This window comes from Malassezia pachydermatis (genome assembly GCF_001278385.1).
Source record: "Malassezia pachydermatis strain CBS 1879 chromosome Unknown scaffold2, whole genome shotgun sequence".
NCBI classification, from domain to species: domain Eukaryota; kingdom Fungi; phylum Basidiomycota; class Malasseziomycetes; order Malasseziales; family Malasseziaceae; genus Malassezia; species Malassezia pachydermatis.
The window spans coordinates 160,006-182,041 of record NW_017253139.1 but is presented as its reverse complement, the minus strand read 5'-3'; the positions used below and the strand labels follow the sequence as shown (position 1 = coordinate 182,041).

At 56.7% G+C, this 22,036-nt stretch overlaps 10 protein-coding genes across 10 annotated transcripts; 7 read left to right on the top strand and 3 right to left on the bottom strand.

The window, feature by feature from the left end:
• Positions 1–3: 3 nt before the first annotated feature.
• Malapachy_2104 (mitochondrial rho 1) lies at positions 4–2,166 on the bottom strand (the record flags this gene model as incomplete). Its single annotated transcript, XM_018136596.1, has 1 exon — positions 4–2,166. One exon carries the CDS (start codon positions 2,164–2,166, stop codon positions 4–6), a length of 2,163 nt encoding a protein of 720 aa, XP_017992982.1.
• A 192-nt stretch (positions 2,167–2,358) lies between these two features.
• Malapachy_2140 (sulfate transporter family protein) lies at positions 2,359–5,220 on the top strand (the record flags this gene model as incomplete). Its single annotated transcript, XM_018136632.1, has 1 exon — positions 2,359–5,220. The coding sequence occupies one exon, from the start codon at positions 2,359–2,361 to the stop codon at positions 5,218–5,220; it is 2,862 nt and encodes a 953-aa protein (XP_017993195.1).
• A 181-nt stretch (positions 5,221–5,401) lies between these two features.
• On the top strand, positions 5,402–8,012 carry Malapachy_2127 (hypothetical protein; the record flags this gene model as incomplete). Its single annotated transcript, XM_018136619.1, has 2 exons — positions 5,402–5,557; positions 5,586–8,012. 2 exons carry the CDS (start codon positions 5,402–5,404, stop codon positions 8,010–8,012), a joined length of 2,583 nt encoding a protein of 860 aa, XP_017992875.1.
• A 145-nt stretch (positions 8,013–8,157) lies between these two features.
• On the top strand, positions 8,158–10,215 carry Malapachy_2145 (sumo deconjugating cysteine peptidase ulp2; the record flags this gene model as incomplete). Its single annotated transcript, XM_018136637.1, has 2 exons — positions 8,158–9,464; positions 9,492–10,215. The coding sequence occupies 2 exons, from the start codon at positions 8,158–8,160 to the stop codon at positions 10,213–10,215; spliced, it is 2,031 nt and encodes a 676-aa protein (XP_017992810.1).
• A 38-nt stretch (positions 10,216–10,253) lies between these two features.
• Malapachy_2117 (hypothetical protein) lies at positions 10,254–11,293 on the top strand (the record flags this gene model as incomplete). Its single annotated transcript, XM_018136609.1, has 2 exons — positions 10,254–10,334; positions 10,364–11,293. The coding sequence occupies 2 exons, from the start codon at positions 10,254–10,256 to the stop codon at positions 11,291–11,293; spliced, it is 1,011 nt and encodes a 336-aa protein (XP_017993049.1).
• Positions 11,294–11,357: 64 nt separating this feature from the next.
• On the bottom strand, positions 11,358–12,437 carry Malapachy_2108 (malate dehydrogenase; the record flags this gene model as incomplete). Its single annotated transcript, XM_018136600.1, has 2 exons — positions 11,358–12,263; positions 12,303–12,437. The coding sequence occupies 2 exons, from the start codon at positions 12,435–12,437 to the stop codon at positions 11,358–11,360; spliced, it is 1,041 nt and encodes a 346-aa protein (XP_017993007.1).
• Positions 12,438–13,173: 736 nt separating this feature from the next.
• On the top strand, positions 13,174–15,038 carry Malapachy_2119 (nadp-dependent malic enzyme; the record flags this gene model as incomplete). The annotated part of the gene is made up of 3 exons (XM_018136611.1): positions 13,174–13,191; positions 13,300–13,396; positions 13,423–15,038. The coding sequence occupies 3 exons, from the start codon at positions 13,174–13,176 to the stop codon at positions 15,036–15,038; spliced, it is 1,731 nt and encodes a 576-aa protein (XP_017993056.1).
• Positions 15,039–15,181: 143 nt separating this feature from the next.
• Positions 15,182–15,877, top strand: Malapachy_2152 (hypothetical protein; the record flags this gene model as incomplete). Its single annotated transcript, XM_018136644.1, has 2 exons — positions 15,182–15,325; positions 15,353–15,877. 2 exons carry the CDS (start codon positions 15,182–15,184, stop codon positions 15,875–15,877), a joined length of 669 nt encoding a protein of 222 aa, XP_017993072.1.
• Positions 15,878–15,881: 4 nt separating this feature from the next.
• On the bottom strand, positions 15,882–19,212 carry Malapachy_2111 (p-loop containing nucleoside triphosphate hydrolase protein; the record flags this gene model as incomplete). The annotated part of the gene is given in 3 exon segments (XM_018136603.1): positions 15,882–18,992; positions 19,019–19,100; positions 19,118–19,212. The coding sequence occupies 3 exon segments, from the start codon at positions 19,210–19,212 to the stop codon at positions 15,882–15,884; spliced, it is 3,288 nt and encodes a 1,095-aa protein (XP_017993051.1).
• A 37-nt stretch (positions 19,213–19,249) lies between these two features.
• Positions 19,250–22,027, top strand: Malapachy_2116 (pre-mrna splicing factor prp1; the record flags this gene model as incomplete). Its single annotated transcript, XM_018136608.1, has 1 exon — positions 19,250–22,027. The coding sequence occupies one exon, from the start codon at positions 19,250–19,252 to the stop codon at positions 22,025–22,027; it is 2,778 nt and encodes a 925-aa protein (XP_017993050.1).
• Positions 22,028–22,036: the final 9 nt, after the last annotated feature.

The window sequence follows — 22,036 nt, the reverse complement described above, 5'->3', positions numbered from 1 at the left end:
TAGCTACAACTCAGAGCGGAGCATACTAGACGAACTCGATGTCTGGCCCCACAGCCACGAGAGCCACGAGCGCGACCCTGTCGAGGCGCTGCCCAGACCTAGGCGCGTACGTGGCGCGAGCACCACACGGACGAATGTCCACGAGAGGACCGTAGTGCCGGTGAGCGCCACGGCCCAGACCAAGCCGGTACGCCACTGCAAGCGCACAGTGCTTAGCGAGCTGCTGGGCGTGGGAATCGCGCCGCGTGGATCCATGGCGATGCCCAGCAGAATGGTGTACAATTGAGCCATCTCCCCGAGACGTGCACTCACATTCAGCGGCCCTGCGCCTAGGTGCGGCACACTGAGCCCCAGCTTGCGGCAGTACACATCCGGCTGGACCTCATGGCGCTGGCGTGCCAGGTCCAAGTCGGCCTTTGTCGCGACAAACAGGGAAGGCAGCGAGGCCAGGTACGGGTATTGTTGGCGCAGATTCGAGATATACGAGAATGAATGGGTATCGCTCGAGTCGTACACAAATACAATGGCGCTAATGTGATCCAGCTTGGCCGGATTGCGTAGGATTTCTGCCTCGTTGTGCGATCCATACTCTTGCAGGACAAGGTAGCGCTCTGCGCCGCCTTGCTCTACTGCACCGACAGCCCGCTGCAGATGATGCGTCGGTGTATATTTGGCTTGGAACGGCTTGCCGACCAGGTGACGCAAAAGCGCCGTCTTGCCACTCCCAGGCGCGCCGAGCACCAGGGCCGAGAACACACTGCACTGTTCGTTGCCGGAGCGCTTGCGTTCTCCAGGCCGCCGAGGGCGAACGAATTTCAAGGCCGTGGTTGTCACAGACGGTCGTGCCTCGTATGCGGCTTGGGCGCCTACAGCCGTGCCATCCATCCACGCATACGACGAAGCAGAGGCACTGCTGTAAGACGGCGACGAAGGATGCGACGACCGCGCCAATTTGGCTTCCATGCCCATAGCATGCGCAAACAGAGGATAGCCAAGGTAGGCTAGGTAGGCCAACGTCGTGCGTGGCTCCAAGAGCGTGGTCATACTCCACTGCGCGAGCCAGCCTTGCAGTGTAACGGCCCCCGCTTCATCGGTCACCGTGCTCGCAGGGAAACCTGTCCATGGATGCTGCCCATTGGGCACAGGACGAAAGAGCGCATCCAGCTCGGCGGCATTCAACGCGCCGTCATGGTCCTTATCATGTGCTTTGAAAAGCTCAGTAAAGAATTGGTAGCCAGCCGGGCTCAGTTCCACGGCGATCCCTTTAGGGATATCGAGAGGTGGATGAATATACGACGGAGAGAGCGTCAAGTCCATGGCGTAGCCAAAGGTCCAGAGCACAGTCCACGTCGTCTCGAGACGGCCGCGCTGAATGAACAGCGTATGTAGGTACAAAAAGCCCTCAAGCGTCAGGCGCCCATTATGCAGATGCAGCGGTCCATGAGGCGAGTGGCCCTGCTGGACCAGTTCATGGATCCCTTCCAGTTCCTGCAGCTGCAAGGGCGCGCCGAAGCATACAAACTGAAAGTGGTTCAACTCGTCGTCACTGAGGACGTCGTCCTTGTCGGTATCGCACAAGTAAAAAATACTGGACAGCGCATCGGCACATGCAGGTTTGAGTGTATGCGTACGTGAGTCGTACAAGGGCGCTGTAGGGTACAATACGGCTTTTTGCGCATAGTAAAACACCTCGCCGACGTTCAGGGCCAGGTAGGCACTGCATTCAATGCACGTCTCAATCTCTTTAAACTCGGCCATAAGCGGAGCAATGTCCTCTTCCAGCGACTCATCGTCCACGACCGAGGGACGAAGATCAATTTTGGTGCCGACCAACACCACAGGCACATTGATGCCGAGCGAGTGCATCATCGGCAGCCAGTACGACGAAGTGCGCTCGAATGATTCGCGGTCCATCACACTGTACACAAGCGCAATGACATGCGCGCGACGTAGCTCCGCTTCAAGTCGGTCCTGATAACGTGGCCCTGACGCCGTATCAATGATCTTGGTCGTGACGCCAGCCGGTGACGCATCCGATGGAAGCGTAATTTCCGGCACAACAGGCTGGACATTCTCAACAAACCCCTCCTTCAGAAGTGACATGATCAGCGATGACTTCCCTACGCCTGCATCGCCGGCGAGGACGAGCCGAATTTCTTGCGGCATCGCACACGATCAAAAGGAGAGCGTCGTCGTCGTTCGTGGCAAAGTACACGCCTCCACGTTCGTGTGGAGGGGTCCTGCGACCTGATCGGGTGGCCCGATGGCCCTAGGACACTCCGGCTGCATGCCAAGGCCTGGCTTTATCTCCACAGCGTCGTGCCACCTTGCCAGTCAGCGTATCGTCACGGAAGGGGGATGAACGTGCTGCCGGAGCATGCGGCGCCACGGTCCTCGTCGCCAGGTATTATGTCGTGGCTCTCACGTACACGCAATTTGCGGGCCCTCCCACGCTCTATAACACCACAGCGTCTGGCGCGACCCCGCGTTACGAACGTCTCGTATGCGGCTGTCTTGCTAGGCGCCCTGATCATTATTCTCGATGCCGCCTCGATGGGTCTGCTTGTGTTTCCTACGGATGGTGCTATGTTTCAGGGCATTGAAGCGCAGAGCATCGCTATCTTCTTAGCCTCTACGATCCTATGTCAGTTGGTCTTTGTCCTGGGGGGGACCAACTTTGAGCAGGCACAGGGCGAAATGCTAGTCGAGGTGCTGCCTTTCATGCAGAATATCGCCAACAAACTAGCGAGCGTCATTCCAGATGATAGAGATGCCCTTCTCGCGACGGTCGTGGCGTCGTATGTGATCTCTTCGATTGCCCTCGGCGCGCTGTTGCTTGCGCTGGGCTTCTTCCAAATCGACCGCTGGATTGCCTACTTCCCGGAAGCGGTCCTGGACGGCGCACTTGGTGCGATTGGTCTTTCTCTCTTTCTCTCTGGCTTTGACGTGGCACAGCGTTCCTCGTTCGAGTGGTCGGGCACGTACATCAAGTCGATGTTTACAGGGCCTGGCATGCCAGTGACCGTCACTTCATTGATCGTCACCCTTTTCCTGGCTATAGGCGTCCGTGTCAAGAAAAAGGACAGCGCTACGCAGCCACGCTGGAGTACCGCATGGATGCGGCGCATCACATGGGAGCTGCGGCGTGTATGCTCCAACTCATTTTTTACGCCAGGCTACACGATAGCCGTGGGTATCATCTTCTGGATCGCCGCGCTGGCAAGTCGACAATCAATGCAGTCGCTTGTGGATCACCACTGGCTCTTTATGAAGGTGCCTGAAGGGGAGTCGGTGACGGAGCGCATGAAGTTCTATGAGTTCTGGGGTCTGTTTAAATTCGGCCTCATTCGATGGCATGCCATGCAGACCGTTCTAGTCGAAATGATTGTGCTAATTATTATCGGTGCCCTGAACCTGCCGATTTACTACCCAACACTGCGCGAGAATCTGCCTCATGTACCTCGCACCGCCTCGATTCAGCGTGAGTTCATCGGGCATGGCATTGCGAACCTCGTGACTGGCTTATGTGGTACGCTGCCATGCCTGATCGTCATGTCAAATACACTGTTTTTCTCACGTGCAGGTGGTATGCGATTCGAATCGGCGATGGTCCTAGTCGTTGTGTTTCTGTTCTTCGTGTTCTCCAAACTGCTTCTCCCATATATTCCCGTGGTATGCGCTGCCGTCATGGTCTTCTTCTTCGGCGAGGAGCTTATGGCAGAAGCCCTGGGTCCGACATGGACGAAGAAGAGCTTGTTGGAGTACCTCGTCATTGTCGGCACGATGATTGCGTGCACGGCTCTTGGTTTTGCTCAAGGTGTCGGTGTAGGCTTGGCAGCGACATTGGCCGCCCTGGGCTTCGAGCATTTGGCCGACTACGAAATTCGGACGTGCATGATCAATCTCTCGACCTTTGCTGATGCCAGCGTCCTCTCGTCCCGCATTGTGGAGCGCCTCCGCGAAGGCAGCGAGTACAAGACGCAAATCGGTGTCATATCATTGACAGGCACAGCAGGATACACCACCTCGGCGAAGCTGCGACAGGCTATTCATACATTACAGCAGCAGGGCTGCGCCGCGTTGGTGGTGGACTTTACCTACTCTGCGCGCGTTGATCGTGTGACAGCAGCCGCGATTGCAGATGAGCGGCAGAATACGCATGATGGTGTGGAACATCCGGCCGGGTTCCTTTTGGGTGTGCCCTATGGATCGTCACGGTACAACATCCTCGCCAAAGCCGGTGCGGTATGTGAAGATCCCTCGACGGTGGACTCAGTCACGGCTAGCACCCTTGTCAGGCAGGCTCTATGGCCTGTCGCCGAGTTCTCTGACGTGCTTGGCTGGCTCTCGTCGCGAGCCTACGTAACGCAGCCACGCCTGCCTCGATGGGCGCGCGATATGCCAGCCCCTGCGTCGCCCAGCCCCTTACGTGACGTGACGCCGGCGCGACGTGACTCGTACGAGGTGCCCATGACGCAATTTATCACACCGATGACACAGACCATTGACCCAACACTACCATTGCCGGCTCAATGGCAAGCATGCTGGGAGCAGCTGTGCTGCAAAGCGCCTAGTGATACAGACTCGGTCCTCAGCGACGATACGAAAGGGAAGCTGAGCTTTGAAGCGACTGATACCATTCCTACACTCACCAACGCTGAGGGTGATCGCTGGCAAGGCTCCTTTGTCTCTGTACTAGAACAGTTCGGACAGATTTGCTTCCATGAGCCACAAACGCTTCTGTCGAGCGCCTCGGATCCCATGCCGGACGTGCGTATCGTTGTCGTAGGAGCGCTCAACACGCGGACGATGATGGCGCCCATCCAGCCATCTGAGCACGATAGCTCGTCCAACCCGGCCAGCAAAGTCGATCGCACACCCGCCGACTGGGTGCGAGCACGTCCTCGCTTGTACCGCCGCGGCACCAATTCGGAATTGGATTCGACGGCCACCAACACAGTCGTCGAACGGTACGCGCAGGGCGACGTGGTGGGATTGACGGAGCTGACGTTCGGCGAGCGTTGGGCGTCTGATTTGATGACGGCTGGACACCTTATCACGTCCTGCATTACGATGGACTTTTCTGCGCATGATGTGCAGCAGCATCCCGATCTGGCGATGGCCCTAAACACGTACTATTCGCACCACCAGTTCCGGATGCGCCGCATCCAAGAAATATATTACCGTGCTTTGCACAAAGGGGAGAAGTACCAATGGTGATGTGTAGCATATACTTTCTATACGCCTACAACTGATGTTACGGGGGCTAGGATGACAACGGCGCCCTCTCCTTCACCCGCTCCTTTTAGTCACGAAGGAGTGGAACAGGTGACACTGAGGCCCGATGGCCCGATGTAGACCACAGTGTTATTTTTCCCAACGCGGTTGCGTTTCTCACACGATGCCCACGCCAGGCGCCATGCGAACAGCCTCGGCTGTGCCGGATCGATGGTCGTGTGCCTGTCTAAATGTACGCATAGCTGGCACGGCAACGCCTGAAAACGATACGCAGTGGCCATGGAAGGTCACGCTAGATGAACGCCAAGGTCTCTCGATGGTATGTCTGATGGGATACTGACCGGTAGTCCTTGCCAAGCCTTATCAAAACAGCCACGGTGCAGCCACGGGATGGACACGAACAGGAGCATGCACCCTTAACGTCTGTGCAGTGTGGAATCTGCCACCAGAGCGTGTTTCTCGCACAGTACCCTACTGACGAGGCGGAGAGCGACATGTGGACACACCCCGTTGATAAGACGGTATGGGTCTCGTCGGCCTGTCTTCAGAACGAGGCGATAGAGTCGCGAAAGTCGCAGTCCCAGTTCTCTGACTTGTTCAACGTGGTCTTACCCATCTCACATGCACAGAGTGAAGCGACGATGCTCTTAGAGATACCCACGACAGAGCTGCAAAACGTGCCATCGTTCCTTCCCGCCATTTCCACGCAAGTATGGGAGCAAATGGTACCCTCCAAAGCCTCGGCAGATGTGACGCAGGACCTCTTGCAGCATGCCCAAACATCGCTGGAGATGCGCCGGTCCGCTCTGGTGCAGGACATTCAAGAGTTCATTCAGGCCAAGCAAAAAGAACTGCAAAGCCTCTGGGAGAGATCTGTCACAGACGTCAAAACCGTACTGGAGTCAATTGATATGGTGCCCAAGCCTGTGACGTCGCAACTCCACGCGAGCCCAGCGAAGCCCGCCTCTGCAGCGCCTACGACTGGTCCACAAAATATGTTCGCCAAGCGCCACATTACGAATGATGCATCAGACCTTTCCAAAACGATGGGCGGGCTAAGCATGTCTCTCTCGCGCATGGGCAGAGACCCACGCAGTGTACAGACGACACCGACCAAGCCACTCAGCCGCGAAGTGTCAATGGAACGTCGCACGATGGAGGAGATGGAAGAGCAGACGATTCGGAAGTCCATGCATTCACGTAAAGTCATGTTTACACAGCACGAGAGTGAGGAAGACGTTGCTCATGAAGAACATGAAACAGGGGAGGAGGACCATGTCTTCGATATCGACGAAGACCTGGAGGCCAAGCATCTGTCTGACGACAAGGCGCCGGCAGTATTGGAACCCCCTGTGGCCACAGAAGAAGAGCGACCTATCAAAGACGAACTGGCAACGAGCCTACTCCACAGTGGCATGGCTACATCGTTCTCTGCGATCCCTCAGACAATGGAATGGCAGAAGAAAAGGGAGGATACGCACCTCCGAGGCCCGTACGATCTGGCTGACCCCAGCTACATGGCACGCACCTTGCACCCACAAGATACGAAGCGGGAGAGCAGCAAAGCCCCGTTGTTGCATCCAGACCATGATGAAGACTTGGCACTAGCGGGAGCCGCCTTGGCCAATGCGCCTTCGCATCGACGTATGCACCCCATGCCGGCCATGCCTCTGGCGGCAAGCAAGAACATGCATAGTGCGTCGGTGGCATGGCGTCAGCGTAGTGCGAACCACGATGATACCCTTACGCTCGCCCGCTCTGTGCCATCTCATTCAGCGATGCCGATTCACAAGCCAGCGCCGCAGCGCGACGTGTACTATGGCCTGGATCGCGAGCCCAAAACCAGTCTGCCGTACCATGAAAAGCGTATGGTCCCATCGCTGCTTAAAGCAGTTCGTGCACAGCGCACGCCATCGTCGCAAGGTCTGACTATGCCGACGACCGACCGCCGCAGTGTTACTCAGACGACACGTACGACTGGATTCCGTGTGCCTAACACACATATGGCAGCGGAGGAAACCATGCAAGCCCAGCGAGCGCGTGCGGCCCCGCAAGGATCCACCACGATCGACCTGCCACCGCTACCGGAAGTGCCAAGCACGCATATCCGACTTGATCCGTCGCCAGAACTAGCGCCGCGGGCCATTGAGAACTTGCAGTTTACGTGCACAGATACAGATGATAAGACACTCAACAAGCTTCTGTACTTTATGCACTACTTACAGAACCTCAAGCTGCTGAAACGTACTGGTTGGTATCACCACAATGTGCCAGCGCCGGAATCCATTGCGGACCACATGTATCGCATGGCCGTCCTCGCCATGCTACTGGAGGATGACAAGGTGGATGTGCGTAAATGTGTGATGATGGCGCTCGTGCACGACCTAGCAGAGGCACTGGTGGGAGACCTGACGCCCTTGTGCAAAGTGGACAAAGAAGACAAGCAGCGCCGTGAGCTCAAAGCCATTCAGTTCCTTACGCAGGACTTGCTCGGCGATACACATGCATCACAGTGGCTGTTGACGCTGTGGAATGAGTATGAGCACCGCTCCAGTGCCGAAGCGAAAATCGTCAAGGACCTGGACTGCTTTGAACTGTGTCTTCAAGCGTACGAGTACGAAAAAGCCCATGGCATCAAGGACCTTCAGCCGTTCTGGGATGGCGCTGCGCCGAAAGTGGCGCACCCTGAGATTCAGCAGTGGATGGATGCGCTTCTGCGCAAACGTCGTGCCTTATGGCATACGCGTGGCTTATCGTACAGCGACTCAACGTAGCCGTCCTTGTCTTCACGCCATAGTCTGGGTAGCTGGAAGTGGAGGAAGGGGCAAGACGACACGTGTTGTGTCACACTGCCATAGCAGCAGCCTACCACGACGACACGCGTGGACTGGATATCGTTAGCACGGAGCCCGCCGCGCGATGGAGCGCCAGTACATGTACCGCGCGCGGCGAAGCATGCAGACGCCACATATGGCAGCAGAGCTGGCGGCTAAGGACACAGAAGAGAAGCCACGTAAACCGAAGCGCAGCCCAGCGACCGCTTCGCCGTACCGCACACCCATCGCTGCAGCCTCCTTCTATGCGAGTCCCAGTCCTTCCCGATCAAAACGTATACCCTCTTCGGATGTAGCATTGGTGAAAGGTAAGGCGCCTCGCATAACAACTGAGGGAGACGACGATAGTCGTGACGAAATTGACTTCCTCACCCCCCCACAAGGCCTCCATGATCGCATGCGTTCGCGCGAAGGTGATCGCCGTGATTCGGTCCGTCATGTTCGCACATCGCAGCCGACACAGAGCATCTCTGTTGATCTAGCTGCAATGTTTGTCAACACAACAAATAGCTGCCAAGAGGAGGGGCTGACGTTGGTATCGTTTCGTGAGCATATGACGCTGTTTTATCAGAACAAGGATTGTGTCAAGATCGCCTGGCGCGATGTCATATCTTGCAAGCTAGGTGGAAGTGCACATGCCATGATTGCGTTGGATATCGTGCCGCACAGCACTACAGGGAAAGCCATATCGTCCCTGTGTGCGGACTCCTTGCATGATACCATCCACTTGTTTTTGTGTCCACGCACAGGCGAGCCCAACTGTGACTCGCAATGGAAGGCACTATGTCGACGTATCCGCGATGGTATGCAGACAGAAATCCTACCGGAGCCAGGTAGCAAGAGCATGTACGAATCCCTCGTACAGCAATGCACACAGCCATTCCATGTACCCGGCCACACAGTGCTTTCGTCGGATTCGTCACTACATCAGATCACAGCACCAACGCCCGGAAGGACGCAACGAAGCCGTACTACCCGCGCTACGCTGCAAAAAGAGACACAGACGATCCCCATTGACGTGGATTCTCCACCTGCATCCCCCGTCGAGGCCACAGGTGCTATGGCTCAACACTATACCCGCACACAGACAAAGGCCGCAGAGACAGAAGATGCTATTTCCAATGAGCCGATCCTTCGATACCCAGCACATGGCCCCTTTGCCGTGACACTTTTGCGCTCAGACGTGCGCAGACTAAATGACGAAGAATTTTTGAATGATACCCTGATTGAATTTGGGCTGCGGTACCAATTGGAGCAGATCAAAGCGCAACATCCCACATTGGCGGACCAGATTTATGTGTTTAATACGTTTTTTTACCATAAACTGACCGAGTTTCGTGATCGAAGCAAGTCGTATGACAAAGTTCGCAAATGGACACATCGTGTGAACATGTATGTATGATACGGCGCTCACAACAGTTTTGATAAAAAGTATGTGGTGGTTCCCATCCATGAGAATATGCATTGGTACATGGCCATCATTGTCCGTCCTCGAGCGGTGTGGGAGCCATGGATGAAACGGCACGCCGCACCCACAACGCCGCCGCCGCCGCCCATGGCCGTGGAGGAAACACCAAGGGCAATAGACCGTCCCAAGAAGCCAAACGCGGGCCCACGCACACCTACACGCATTGTACCAGGCGAGAGCCGACGGTCGCCTCCACGTACACCGGCTTCTGGACCGACCGAGGAGGAATGTACATACGTTCTTGTCTTTGACAGCCTAGGGACAAGCCATGGGCCAGTGAAAACGGCCCTTCGCGACTACCTTCGGCTAGAAGCACGCGATAAGCACATGGTACCTTCCGATATCGACATGCGCCAACTGGGCGACCCGATCCACATTGACGTCCGCGTGCCTTCGCAGCCAAACTTTTGCGATTGCGGCGTGTACTTACTGCACTACTTTGATCGGTTTTTCTCTGACCCTAGCCACTTTTTCAAGATTTCCTTGGCGTCACGCAAAGGGTTGCCAAGCTCTACGGATGTACATTTGGACTGGCGAAGTGACGACGTTCACTCGAAACGGCTCGGCTGGCGGTCGTTGGTCGAATCGCTCTCGGCCACCTGGGCCGCGTCCTCCACACCTGAGGACGAGGAGGAAAGCACAGGCCTCCTCCACGTGGAGACGAGGCCGGAGTAGATAGATTGGGTAGGTGGCTGTTCACGACTTTCGACAGCATGAGCACGGCGAAACTGCGTGTAGGGTATGTACCGGAGCACTTTTCCGCGCCCCTTCTTATGCTGGCCAACTCGCCATGGGTACGTGCGATCTATACTCATTGTTGTAGGGCTCGAAGAACATGGAGCTGGTCGAGCAAGCCTCGGGTACAGGCCAAATGCTAACGTCGCTAGACCGATCGCAGCCTGGTGGCCAAAAGATCGATGTGGCTGTGGCCCTGACTGAAGGTCTGATCACTGGTATTGCCAAGGGACGAACAGACTACAAACTAGTGGGCAGCTATGTGCGCAGTAGTCTGACGTGGGCTATTATTACAGGGACAAGCCCTGAAGCTGCCAAGTACCAAACGGTCGGCGATTTGCGGCATGCCAAGGTAGGAGTGAGCCGCATTGGAAGTGGCTCGCATCTGATGGCTAGTGTGTTGGCTCTGCAGCAAGGATGGGTCACGTCGGAAGGGCGTGTAGAAGATCGTGAGTTCGTGGTGAACAACGACTTTCAAACGCTGCGGGATGGTGTGAACCAAAAGCCTGGGCATGAGACAGGCTTTTTCATGTGGGAATGGTTCACCACCAAACCGTTTAAAGATGCAGGCGAGGTGCGCTATATAGGTTCGTTGCCGACGCCGTGGCCGTCGTGGACGATTGCCGCTAGCACACATACGGCGCTGGACGATATGGATCGGAAAGACGTCTTGGAAGAATTCTTGCACGAGCTGGACGAGACGATTCGTGCGTTTGCAAATGAGGAAACACGAAAGGATGGCTCTTTGGAAGCGCATATCGAGATGGTACACCACTACAGACCAGAAGATATTAAAGCATGGGCTAGCCAAGTGCGCTGGGCTGGTGAGCGTACTCCCGATCCGGAAGGCGTGACGCCGACAGACCCGCAAGCGCAGAAAACTAACGCATTCACGCTATCTGGCGGCATGATCCGCAATACGCTGGCCACCTTGGAGAAGGCAGGCGTGGTATCTTCACCGGCCCAGCCTTGGGATGTCACTACGTTCGTCGACACAGACGTAGCGCGACTGGTATAGTCCATCCCTAGAGTATAGTAAGAAGCAAGCGAAAACCTATTCTGCGCTACGCTACATAGCTGATTTACGGGTTGGCCTTAGCCCACTCCAGACCCTTGTTGATGTTCTTAGCAAGGTCAGGCAGGCAAGCGTCAAGGAGCTTCTGCTCCTCGCCGGTCAGCTTCGGCAGAGCCGGAATGTCGGCCACACCGTCCGGACCAAGCTCAATGGGGCTAGCGAAGAACTGCACCTGGTCCTTGAAGAGCGGGCTCTCGACAAAGGCGCAAGCCTTGACACCCTTTTCGCCCGACATGGCGCGGAGGAGGTGGTCAGCGAAGCTGGCACCGGCGTAAGCCATCGAAAGGGTGGCCGAACCAGCACCGTCCTTGGCCTTCACGACCTCGTCACCACCGAACTGGATGCGGTGAACGAGCTTCTCGTACTGCTCACCAGCCGAGACAGCCGAGCTCTGCGAAGCCTGCGACAGGAGCGGCACGATGGTCACACCCGAGTGGCCACCAATGACCGGGACGTTGGTCTCAGCCGGGACCGAGCCAGCAATGCCCGACAGGAATGTCGAGGCACGGGTCACGTCCAGGTAGGTGACACCGAAGAGGCGCTTCGGGTCGTAGACACCAGCCTCACGGTAAACCTCCGAGACGATCGGCACAGTCGAGTTGACCGGGTTGGAGATGATGAGCATGTGGGCCTTCGGAGCGACCTTGGCGGCAGCCTTGGCGAGGTCACGCACAATCGAGGCGTTGGTGTTGAACAGGTCGTCACGGGTCATACCAGGCTTACGCGGCATACCGGCCGGAACGACAACCATCTCGGTACCTTCGAGGGCCTTCTCAAGGTCCTCCTGGGCGTAACCAGTGCACTTCGACGGGGTGTTGATGTGCGAGAGGTCAGTAGCCACACCCGGAGCGAGACGGATGTCGTACAGACGCAGGTCCGTCACGTACGGGTTGAGCTTGAGCAGCATCGAGAGCTAAAAGGTGTTAGGAACGCAGTCAGGAAGAGGACGTACAGGCTGACCAATACCACCCGAGGCACCGAGAACAGTAACCTTCTTGTTCGCAGCAGCAGTCTGCGAGAAGAGACGGGCCGAGGCCGGGGCACGAGCGGCCTGGATAGGGGCACGAAGAGCAGCACGAGCGAACATGATGGAGTAGGTAGAAGAAAGACGCTAGATGCGCTCGGCCCGACAGCCAGTTCAGCGAGGGCCGAACGTGCCCGAGTTTGCCACGTGGTTCATTACGTGGCGCACAGACCTCTGATGCATGGGAGATCAGGGCCCAGCAAGCGAACGGACAAGGCGCACCTTGATACGACAGAATGATAAGATCAGATAGAGAGACACGGGTCTCGGTCTAGGATGTGTACATGTATATATGCTATGGGATATGCAATAAGCCTGGTCATGGCATAGACAAGATGCCTTTACCGTTTAAGATGCCCCTTAATGGAATAGGCGCCCATGAGTAGGGCACGCCAACACCCAAGAACGCCACCTGTCCGAGAACGTAACGGCGCCATGTGCGTCCTAGACTCCCAGGTCGACCAGATATATATGCTGGATACACCTATACGAAATATGGATGTTTCTTCTTGCATTATGCCGGTGCAAATTCTGTTATCTTGCTGCCAAGAGTTTGGGTCTCAGCCAAACCCACCTATCTATGCACCCATGACGACATGCAATATGCACGCAGCACATCGGGCCTTACGTAGTGCCAGTGATATGTGACACCCACGTGGGAATGAATGAGATGGGCACGGACCCTACGGCCGAGGCGGGAAGTTTGGAGTCAGTCGCGAGTCACGCCTTTCAGACGATCGGACGAGAGTAATAAGGAACGGAACTGGTGAACCGTGCTTCTTACCATTCTTTTTACACGATGCCCACTTCCACTCAGGTAAGTAAGGTATTGGCCAAGGGATGCCTTGGGCGACTTGCTCAACCAAGGCACCGTATTAGTCAGAGCTCATACGTTTTCTCTCGTTCACACCATGCCATAACTCAGGCTGATCCAAGTGTAAAGAAAGATTCTGTGCATTACTCTATTGAGCAGCACGAGTACGGCGGTGCTGCCTGTCTTCGTGACCTGTACACAAACAAGGGTAGGTATGGGAGGACTAACACATAGGCTCTGCGTTCAATGACGAGGAGCGTGAACGCCTTGGCCTGCGTGGCTTGCTGCCCCCCACACAGCAAACTTTGGACCAGCAGGTGGATCGTATTTGTCACCAACTGGACACGAAGAAGAGCTCTTTCCAGAAGCACATTGAGCTCAGCAACCTGCGTCAGCGCAATGAGCGCCTCTTTTATGCCTATGTGCTGAAGAACATGGTGGAGACACTTCCGCTTGTCTACACCCCGACGGTGGGTGAGGCGTGCCAGAAGTTCTCGAGCATGTTCCGCCGCCCCGAGGGTCTCACTCTTACTATTGAGGACAAGGGCTCGATCAAGAAATGCGTTGCCAACTGGCCTCGTCCCTCTGACACGCCGCGTGTGGCTGTGATCACCGACGGCTCGCGTATTCTCGGTCTCGGTGATCTTGGCTGGAACGGTATGGGCATTTGCATTGGTAAGCTTTCGCTGTATGTGGCTGGTGCTGGTGTGCACCCTCAATCGACAATCCCGATTGCGGTCGATGTTGGTACGGACAATGAAACCCTGCTCAACGACCCGCTGTACCTGGGTCTGCGCCGCAAGCGTGTGAGCCAGGAGGAGGAGATTGAGTTGGTCGATGAGATCATGGAAGCGCTGCATGAACGCTACCCGAACCTGATTATCCAGTTCGAGGACTGGAGCAGTGAGAAGGCGTTCCTGTTCCTGGACCGCTACAAGGACAAGTACCCCATGTTCAACGACGATATCCAGGGTACGGGTGCTGTGATTCTTGGTGGCTTTATTAATGCTGCTCGTCTTGCGACGGACAAGACGGGTAAGCCGATCGAGGACCAGCGCATTCTTATGGTCGGCTCGGGCTCGGCCGCGATTGGTGTAGCGAAGCAGCTGATGCAGTTCTTCCTGGTGCATGGCATGAGCGAAGAGGAGGCCCGTTCACGTATTTGGACGACGGACACCAAGGGTCTGGTGACGGCGAACCGCGGTGACCATCTGGCGGAGCACAAGAAGTACTTTGCTCGTACTGACAACGGCGAGGAGCAGCACAAGGAGCTTCTTGACATTGTCAACTACGTGAAGCCGACTGTCATCTTTGGTCTCTCGACGGTGCCTGGTACCTTTAGTGAGCCGGTGCTGCGTAAGATGGCGGAACTGAATGAGCATCCGATTATCTTTCCGCTGAGCAACCCGACTAGCAAGTCTGAATGTACATTCGAGGAAGCTTTGACGTACACGGATGGCAGGGCGATCTTCGCTGCGGGTTCACCGTTCCATCATATTGACTATAATGGCCGTCGCCGCTTTGCCGAGCAGGGCAACAACTTCTACATCTTCCCTGGTGTGGGTCTGGCTGGTGCTTTGGTGCGTGCGAAGCACATTACGGAAGATGTCATCACAGAGTCGGCCTTTGCGCTCGCAGATGCTGTGACGCAGGAAGAGAAGGACGAGCACCGTATCTACCCGAAATTGGAGCGTGTGCGTGAAGTGTCGAACTACATTGCATTCCGCTGCATCAAGTCGCTGAACAAGTATGGTCTCTCGCGTGACGATGGCTTCACGGCGAAGATGAGCGACGAAGAGCTCATGGCCTGGGTTAAGCAAGAGATGTGGGTCCCCAGCTATGATCATTAATTACGATATAATATCGATCTCGTAGTCTGTAAAGTCAAATGAAGTCTCTGGCATGCGTCTCGTATGGTCAACGACGACGGACGGCTTGACGGCAGGTGGAGAGGCAAATGGGCCCCTTTTGTCGCGGCTTACTCCACACTTCCATGGCCCCCGCACGAAGATCGACCAAGTGGGTGGCGCCTGTGCTTGCGGCCAGTGGTGCGATCGCGCTGGGCGTAGCGCTATGGCGTTGGACCTCTCAGAAAGATCGACCTGATACCTCGGCACGTTCCAAGCGCAAGGGAGCTGTATGTACCGAAACCCACTCACAATAGAATCCGACATTGAGTCTCTCGTTCCCTGTGGACCCTGCATGGACGCAGCAGCTCGCTTCGATGCCGGCCATCCATGAGATGATCCAAGCGCTTACGCGCGACTACCTCGTCCATGTGCTGCTGGATGCGCCCGATGGCCACGCTCCCTCCTCTGTGCCATGCGATCGAGTTCTCCTTTACTCCACGGCTGCTGGCCGCGCCATGCTGGCGCGAGCGCTGCAGTGTCAATGCCATGTGGAATTTGTGTTTGTCGATGCTCAGGGCCACGCTGCTTGGGACGCGAACGATGACATCCCAGCGTACCTTACACGGCTGGATCAGCTGGCGCAGGCAGTGGACGCTCTCCTTGTCATTGTCGTCCGTGGACCCCCAGCGCCACATACGGTGTCGTGGGCGACGCTTGCTCAAGCCTGGGCATCACATCCAGTGTCCCAACGAGCTACGACGCAGTGGATTGATCTTTCTATGAGTGCATGGTCGCACGTTACAGAGCGATTGCAGCTGCAACGACAGGCCTGGACATGAATAGCTATGTTGTAGACTCTTCTTCCTCCCATGCAAGGGACGAGCCCCAAGGGGCCGTAGATGCGTAGGCGCTCGGCGCTGGACTTGGGGCGGGCGGCTCGGTAATATCCTCTACGATCGTGTCCACACGCTGAGGGACCGGCGTTGGCTCGCAGAGCGTATGTGAGAACATGGTATCGTCGCTCAAGGCGCTGGGGGCATGTCCCCGTTCATGCCGTGGCTCGTCCCAGTCGGCAAAGAGGTCGCGCTGCAGCAGACCACGCAAGACGGCCATGGCGCCTAGCTTTGACGAGACGTCATTGTCGTGCAGACAAGTCGGCGTCTCAATACAGCCTGGACATCCCTCGGTACATCCACACTCTTCAATCACACGCAAGGCAATCTGCAGAAGCGTGTCGACATGCCCAAACATTTGCGCACATACACCTGCATCCTGGCCGGGCTTATCGTAGAAAATAAGACGCGAAGGTCGTTTGCGCTGCGTCGGTCGCCGGCCATACTCCCGCTTCGCTACTTTGCATTCGGTACGCACGTCATCGGCCATGCTGGCAATGAACATCGGGGTAAGGCTGAGGATCGCATGCTCTGCTGCATGGATCGCGGCTGCTGCATGAATGCCACGCTGCGATAAGGCCTCGATGATCGGCCATGGCACATCGATCCACAGCCCGACAGTCGGTCGGACCATCGGCGCTGCCTCGATGTCTACTGCGTCAAGGATGTTGGCCCGCCGGTCCACCTTGAAGTAGCCCCACACTCGCACACACACATCGACGCGGCCATAGTACGCATACACACTCGCATGCGGCAACGTACGAATCCGCCACGTCTCGCGTGCATCGATGTCCGTCACGTCGCGAGGCCGCGTATGGTACAGCACGTTGGCCCGCATCATACGTGCAATGCGCTGTTCATGCCACACATGTTGGCAGATGTACGTCTGCCCCTGGTGCAAAAACACAGCGCCTTCATACGCCTCAAAGTACACACGCTCCCACTCCACCTCCTCTAGCAGCGCACCGCTGGTCGCATCCACGTACTTGTACGTGTCCTGCCGCGCACCTCGGATGGCGATGGTATGCGCAGGTGTCTCAGTAAGATGCGTGCAGTGCAGGTACCCATCCTGATCAGCCTCCAATACACGCTTGGCTACGTCCAAGCACCGGGCCCCTAAGAACGGTTCGTCGGTATCATGCAAGGGCATTTCAAACGCAGCACAGTGGATATGGCGCTCCATAATCAATTCATTCTCGAGATCCAGCCATAATGCCGTGGACGGCTTCGCAAACACAAGCTCCGGGTGTCGCATGTAGTACTGATCCACCGAAAATGGTTCGCCAAGCACAACGACCAGCGCATCTTTTTGCCGCCGGCCAGCCCGACCAGCCTGTTGCCATAAACTCGCCGACGAATACGGCATGCCAAACAAAAGAACAGCATCCAGGCCACCGATATCGACGCCCAGTTCAAGCGCCGAGGTAGCAATTAGGCCCATGGTATGCCCGGATGCCATGTCCTGTTCCAGGCTACGTCGGTCAGACGCCGAGTAGCCTGATCGGTAGCCATGCACACGCTCGGCCAACTCTGCATGCCCTTCACGAAGGAGATCTTCGCGAATTTCTCGCACGAGAATCTCGCATGTACGCCGTACCTTGGCGAATAAAATCGTACGTATGCCTTGGCAAAGCAGGTGCCGAAACAGCTGCGACGCTTCCGAAAATGTCGATACACGGCCATGGCTAGGATCGCGTGGATCAATGAGCGGCGAATTCCAAACCACCCATTCTTTCTGCCCACAGGGCGACCCATCTTGATCCACCACATCGATGCACGTCGTGGGAAGCGCTACTAAACGCGCCATGTGATCCGCTGGCTCAGCAATGGTTGCACTGGCACTTACAAACTGTATGTGATCATTGCCAAGCGCATGGCAGAGACGTCGAAGACGCCGCAGAATCCATGCCACATGTGTACCGAAGACACCTGCATAGATATGGAGCTCGTCCAAGACAACCACACGCAAGCCGCGAAAAAATCGGCGCCATCCCATCTCGTGCGGCAAGATCGCTTGATGGAGCATATCAGGGTTGGTAAAGAGCACACGAGCCTGCTCACGTATCGCTTTGCGCTGCGGCATAGGTGTATCACCATCATAGGTGGCCACGACGACATCATGCGTCGGTGGGAAATGAGAAAAGAACGTTTGTAACGAGCGCAGCTGATCTTGCGTTAGCGCCTTGGTAGGAAAGATACAGAGGGCTGTCGCTTCGTCATCTGCCAAGGCCATCGCCATGGGAATTTGGTATACAAGCGACTTGCCTGAGGATGTACCTGTGCTTACCACGACATGCTGTCCACGCTGGAAACTGGTCAAGGCCAAGGCTTGATGCGTATACAATGATGTGATACGATAGGCCTTGTCCAATGCATCCATGATCAAGGACGATAATGGTGGATCCACGTCGCTGTACATGGCAGGGCGTGCAGCAAATGTATGTCGACCCCCTGGCACTATTTGGTCACGCCACCACGGCAGCGAAGGCAGGGATGCCAACATCGCTGCTATAGTAGGCCGTGCTGTAGGCCGTATCAACGACGACACACCAGGCATTGATTCAGGCGGGCCAGTCGGATACACAGCATGCACGGCCTCTGCCAACAGCTGCTCTGGATCCAGCTGCGCTGTGTGTGCCGCCTCCACGATATCGTCCAGCGCGCGTGCAAAGGTATCGGTACGCCGCTGAATCAGTGCCATGGAGGTTGTATGCTTGGGCTTAGATGCCGCCACGTAGCGACGCGATGTAGCTTTGCCAGTATGTAGTCCATGATCAGTGAACTCGAACAGCATGGTATACTCGTTGACATGCGAACGAGGCAGCGCAAATAGATCTTCGTCCTGACGTCGGCGCTTCGCAGGCGGTGTAGCCGAGTCTGGCAACGACATGGCAGAGACGTAGGCCCAGTGAATCATATCAGGACAAACAGCTTTGATACGAGCCAAATCATCCAGCTCCAATGGCCTGTGCAAAAGAGATGCTGTGCTACGTTGCAGCGTCTCCACGGTGGGTACGACCTGCTTGTGTGCGGAACAAAAAGTGTACACGGTGCATAGTGCCTAGTGTGAGGATCGAAACAACATACTTTGAAGGTATGGTACAGCTGTGTAAACGAGGCAGGCCATGCCTGTGAAGGCACGTTGCGCTTTTCTGCCTTGGCACCGATGCTGGGCGAGAGACGGACGCGTTCTGGGGAGCGTCAGTTCGCACGAGCCTGCTGGAGCGTGCGCGAGTATCACGTGAGACGATGCGAGGGCGACACTGCGAGAAATCGATCATGGTCGCTCCACCTACGCAGCGAAGGAACGTCGACGTGATGGCGAGTAGTCGACCCAATAAACTGGCGTTCCTGTCAATGCAGGCGCCAGCTGGCTACGTAGCTGGTCTTGGACGTGGTGCCACTGGTTTTACGACACGCTCCGATATCGGTCCTGCGCGTGAAGGACCCTCGGCGGAGACCATTGCCGCGGCGCGTGCACGGCGTGGTGAAGATACCAACGATGCAGACGATGACGATGACGAGCGATTCCAGGACCCTGAAGAAGAGACGGCTTTGTTCGCGAATACAGTCTATGAGAAAGACGATGAAGAGGCCGATCGTATTTGGGAGAGTGTCGATCGGCATATGGATGAACGGCGCCGTAAGCAACGTGAAGCACGCGAGGCTGCAGAGCGAGAAGAGGCGCGAAAATCGCAACCAAAGATCCAGGCGCAGTTCGCAGACTTGAAGCGGAACTTGGCGACTGTCAGCGAAGAAGAGTGGGCTTCCTTGCCGGAGCCAGGGAATCTTACAGGCAAGCGACGGAAAGCTGCGTCGCTGCGTGAAGGACGCGACAATCGCACCTATGCCGTGCCGGATAGTGTCCTGCTCTCTGCACGCGATCAAGCGCAGGTCAGCTCTACAGCGCAGGACGATGGCGCCGTGAGCTCTCTCACTGAGATTGGCGAGGCGCGAAACAAGGTGTTCTCGCATCAGCTTGACCAAGCCTCATCGCAAAGCGCTGTGGCCTCCTCTGGCCTATCCACCTCCATTGACCCTACCGGCTACTTGACAGCGCTCTCTGGCGTCTCGATCAAGTCCAATGTGGAAATCGGTGATATCAAGAAAGCACGTAGCCTCTTGGACTCGGTCATCAAGACGAATCCCAAGCATGCCCCAGGCTGGATTGCCGCCGCTCGTCTAGAAGAAGTGGCTGGAAAGATGGCCTTGGCACGCAAAGTCATTGCGCAAGGCTGTGAGCAATGCCCACGCAGTGAAGATGTATGGCTGGAAAGTGCACGGTTGAACTCGGTGGAAAATGCCAAGGTCATTCTTGCCCGGGCTATCCAATACCTGAGCCAGTCAGTGAACATATGGCTTCGGGCGATGGAATTGGAGACCGACACGGAAAGCAAGAAGCGTGTCCTGCGCAAGGCGCTGGAGCACATTCCTGACTCGGTCAAGCTATGGAAAGAACTGGTGAATCTGGAAGAAAAGCCGGACGATGCACGTGTTCTGTTGGCAGGGGCGGTGGAAGCGGTACCCATGAGCGTGGAATTGTGGCTCACGCTAGCGCGGCTCTCGCCTCCCGCGGAGGCCAAGAGCGTGCTCAACCGGGCACGTCGGACGGTGCCCACCTCGCACGAGATCTGGATTGCGGCTGCGCGTCTATTGGAAGAAGGGCAAGAACCTGCTGAACGTGTGGATAAGACGATGGCCGCGGCCGTGCAAGCGCTGCGCAAAGCTGGGGCCTTGCTGAGCCGCGAGCAGTGGCTTCGAGAAGCCGAACAGGTCGACAAGGAAGGCGGACCTGTGACATGCGCGGCCATCGTCAAAGCGACGATCTACTTGGACTTGGACGAAGAAGATCGGCGACGTGTATGGCTGGAAGATGCCCAGGCATGCCTGGAGCATGGCCGTGCTTCGACCGCCCGAGCGATCTTATCATGTGCGTTGGACGAGTACCCGGATGCGCTCGAGCTGTGGAAGCATGCAGCGCAGATTGAACGTGTGCACGGGACGCACGAGTCCCTCGCGGCGCTCCTCGAGCGCGGTGTATCGCAGTGCCCACATGCTGAAACTCTCTGGCTCTTCTACGCGGACGAGCGACGACGTGCGAATGATGTGCCTGGCGCACGTGAAGTGCTCAGCCGCGCGTTCGAGGCGAACTTGGGCTCGGAGGCCATTTCCCTGGCCGCTGCGACGCTGGAAGCGGACCATGGCGAGATGGGTGCTGCGGCTGCGTTGCTGAAGCGCGCACGCGCTGAAGTGAAGACGGAGCGTGTGTGGAATACGAGTGTCCACCTTGCGTGGCGTCAGGCGCATTGGGACGAGGCGCTGACCTTGATTCAAGAAGCGCTGCAGCGATACCCTGCGTCGGCCACACTGCATGAGCTGCATGGCCGTTGGCATGAGCGTCAGAACCATGTGGCAGAAGCACGCGAAGCCTACGCTGTAGGGCGGCGTGCCTGCCCCACCTCGGTGGCGTTGTGGATTCGGGCGAGTCGATGGGAAGAAGCCAACGATTCCACGATTCGTGCTCGTGCCTTGCTGGAAAAGGCACGGCAAATGCTGACGCAAGACGATGCCATTTGGGCCGAGTCCGCCGCGATTGAGTTGCGCGCTGGCAGTGCGATGCAGGCGAAAACACTGCTCAGCCGTGGTCTGCAAGCGTGCCCGACAAGTGGCCGCCTGCTCAGTGCCTCGATTTGGCTGGAGCCACGGCCCTCGCGCAAGACGCGTGCAGCAGAGGCGCTGCGTCGATCCGGCGATAGCCCGTATGTCATCACGACGGTGGCGCGTCTCTTTTGGGACGAAGGCAAGGCGGCACAAGCGCGCGATTGGTTCAGTAAGACGGTGCAGTCTGCCAAGCAATGGGGCGATGGCTGGGCGTGGTGGTACCTGTTTGAAGGGTCGCAGCCGGATGGCGAGGCACAGCGCACGCAGTTGCTGGACAAAATCGACCTAGCTGAGCCGCAGGAGGGCGACGTATGGACGGAGCTACGTGCCGAGCCGACGTACGCCACAATCCCAGCTCGTGACCTGTTGCCCATGGCTGCCGATCACATCTTCATGACATCTAAAAAACTACAAGAACAAACAAACGCATCGTAGAAAACACAT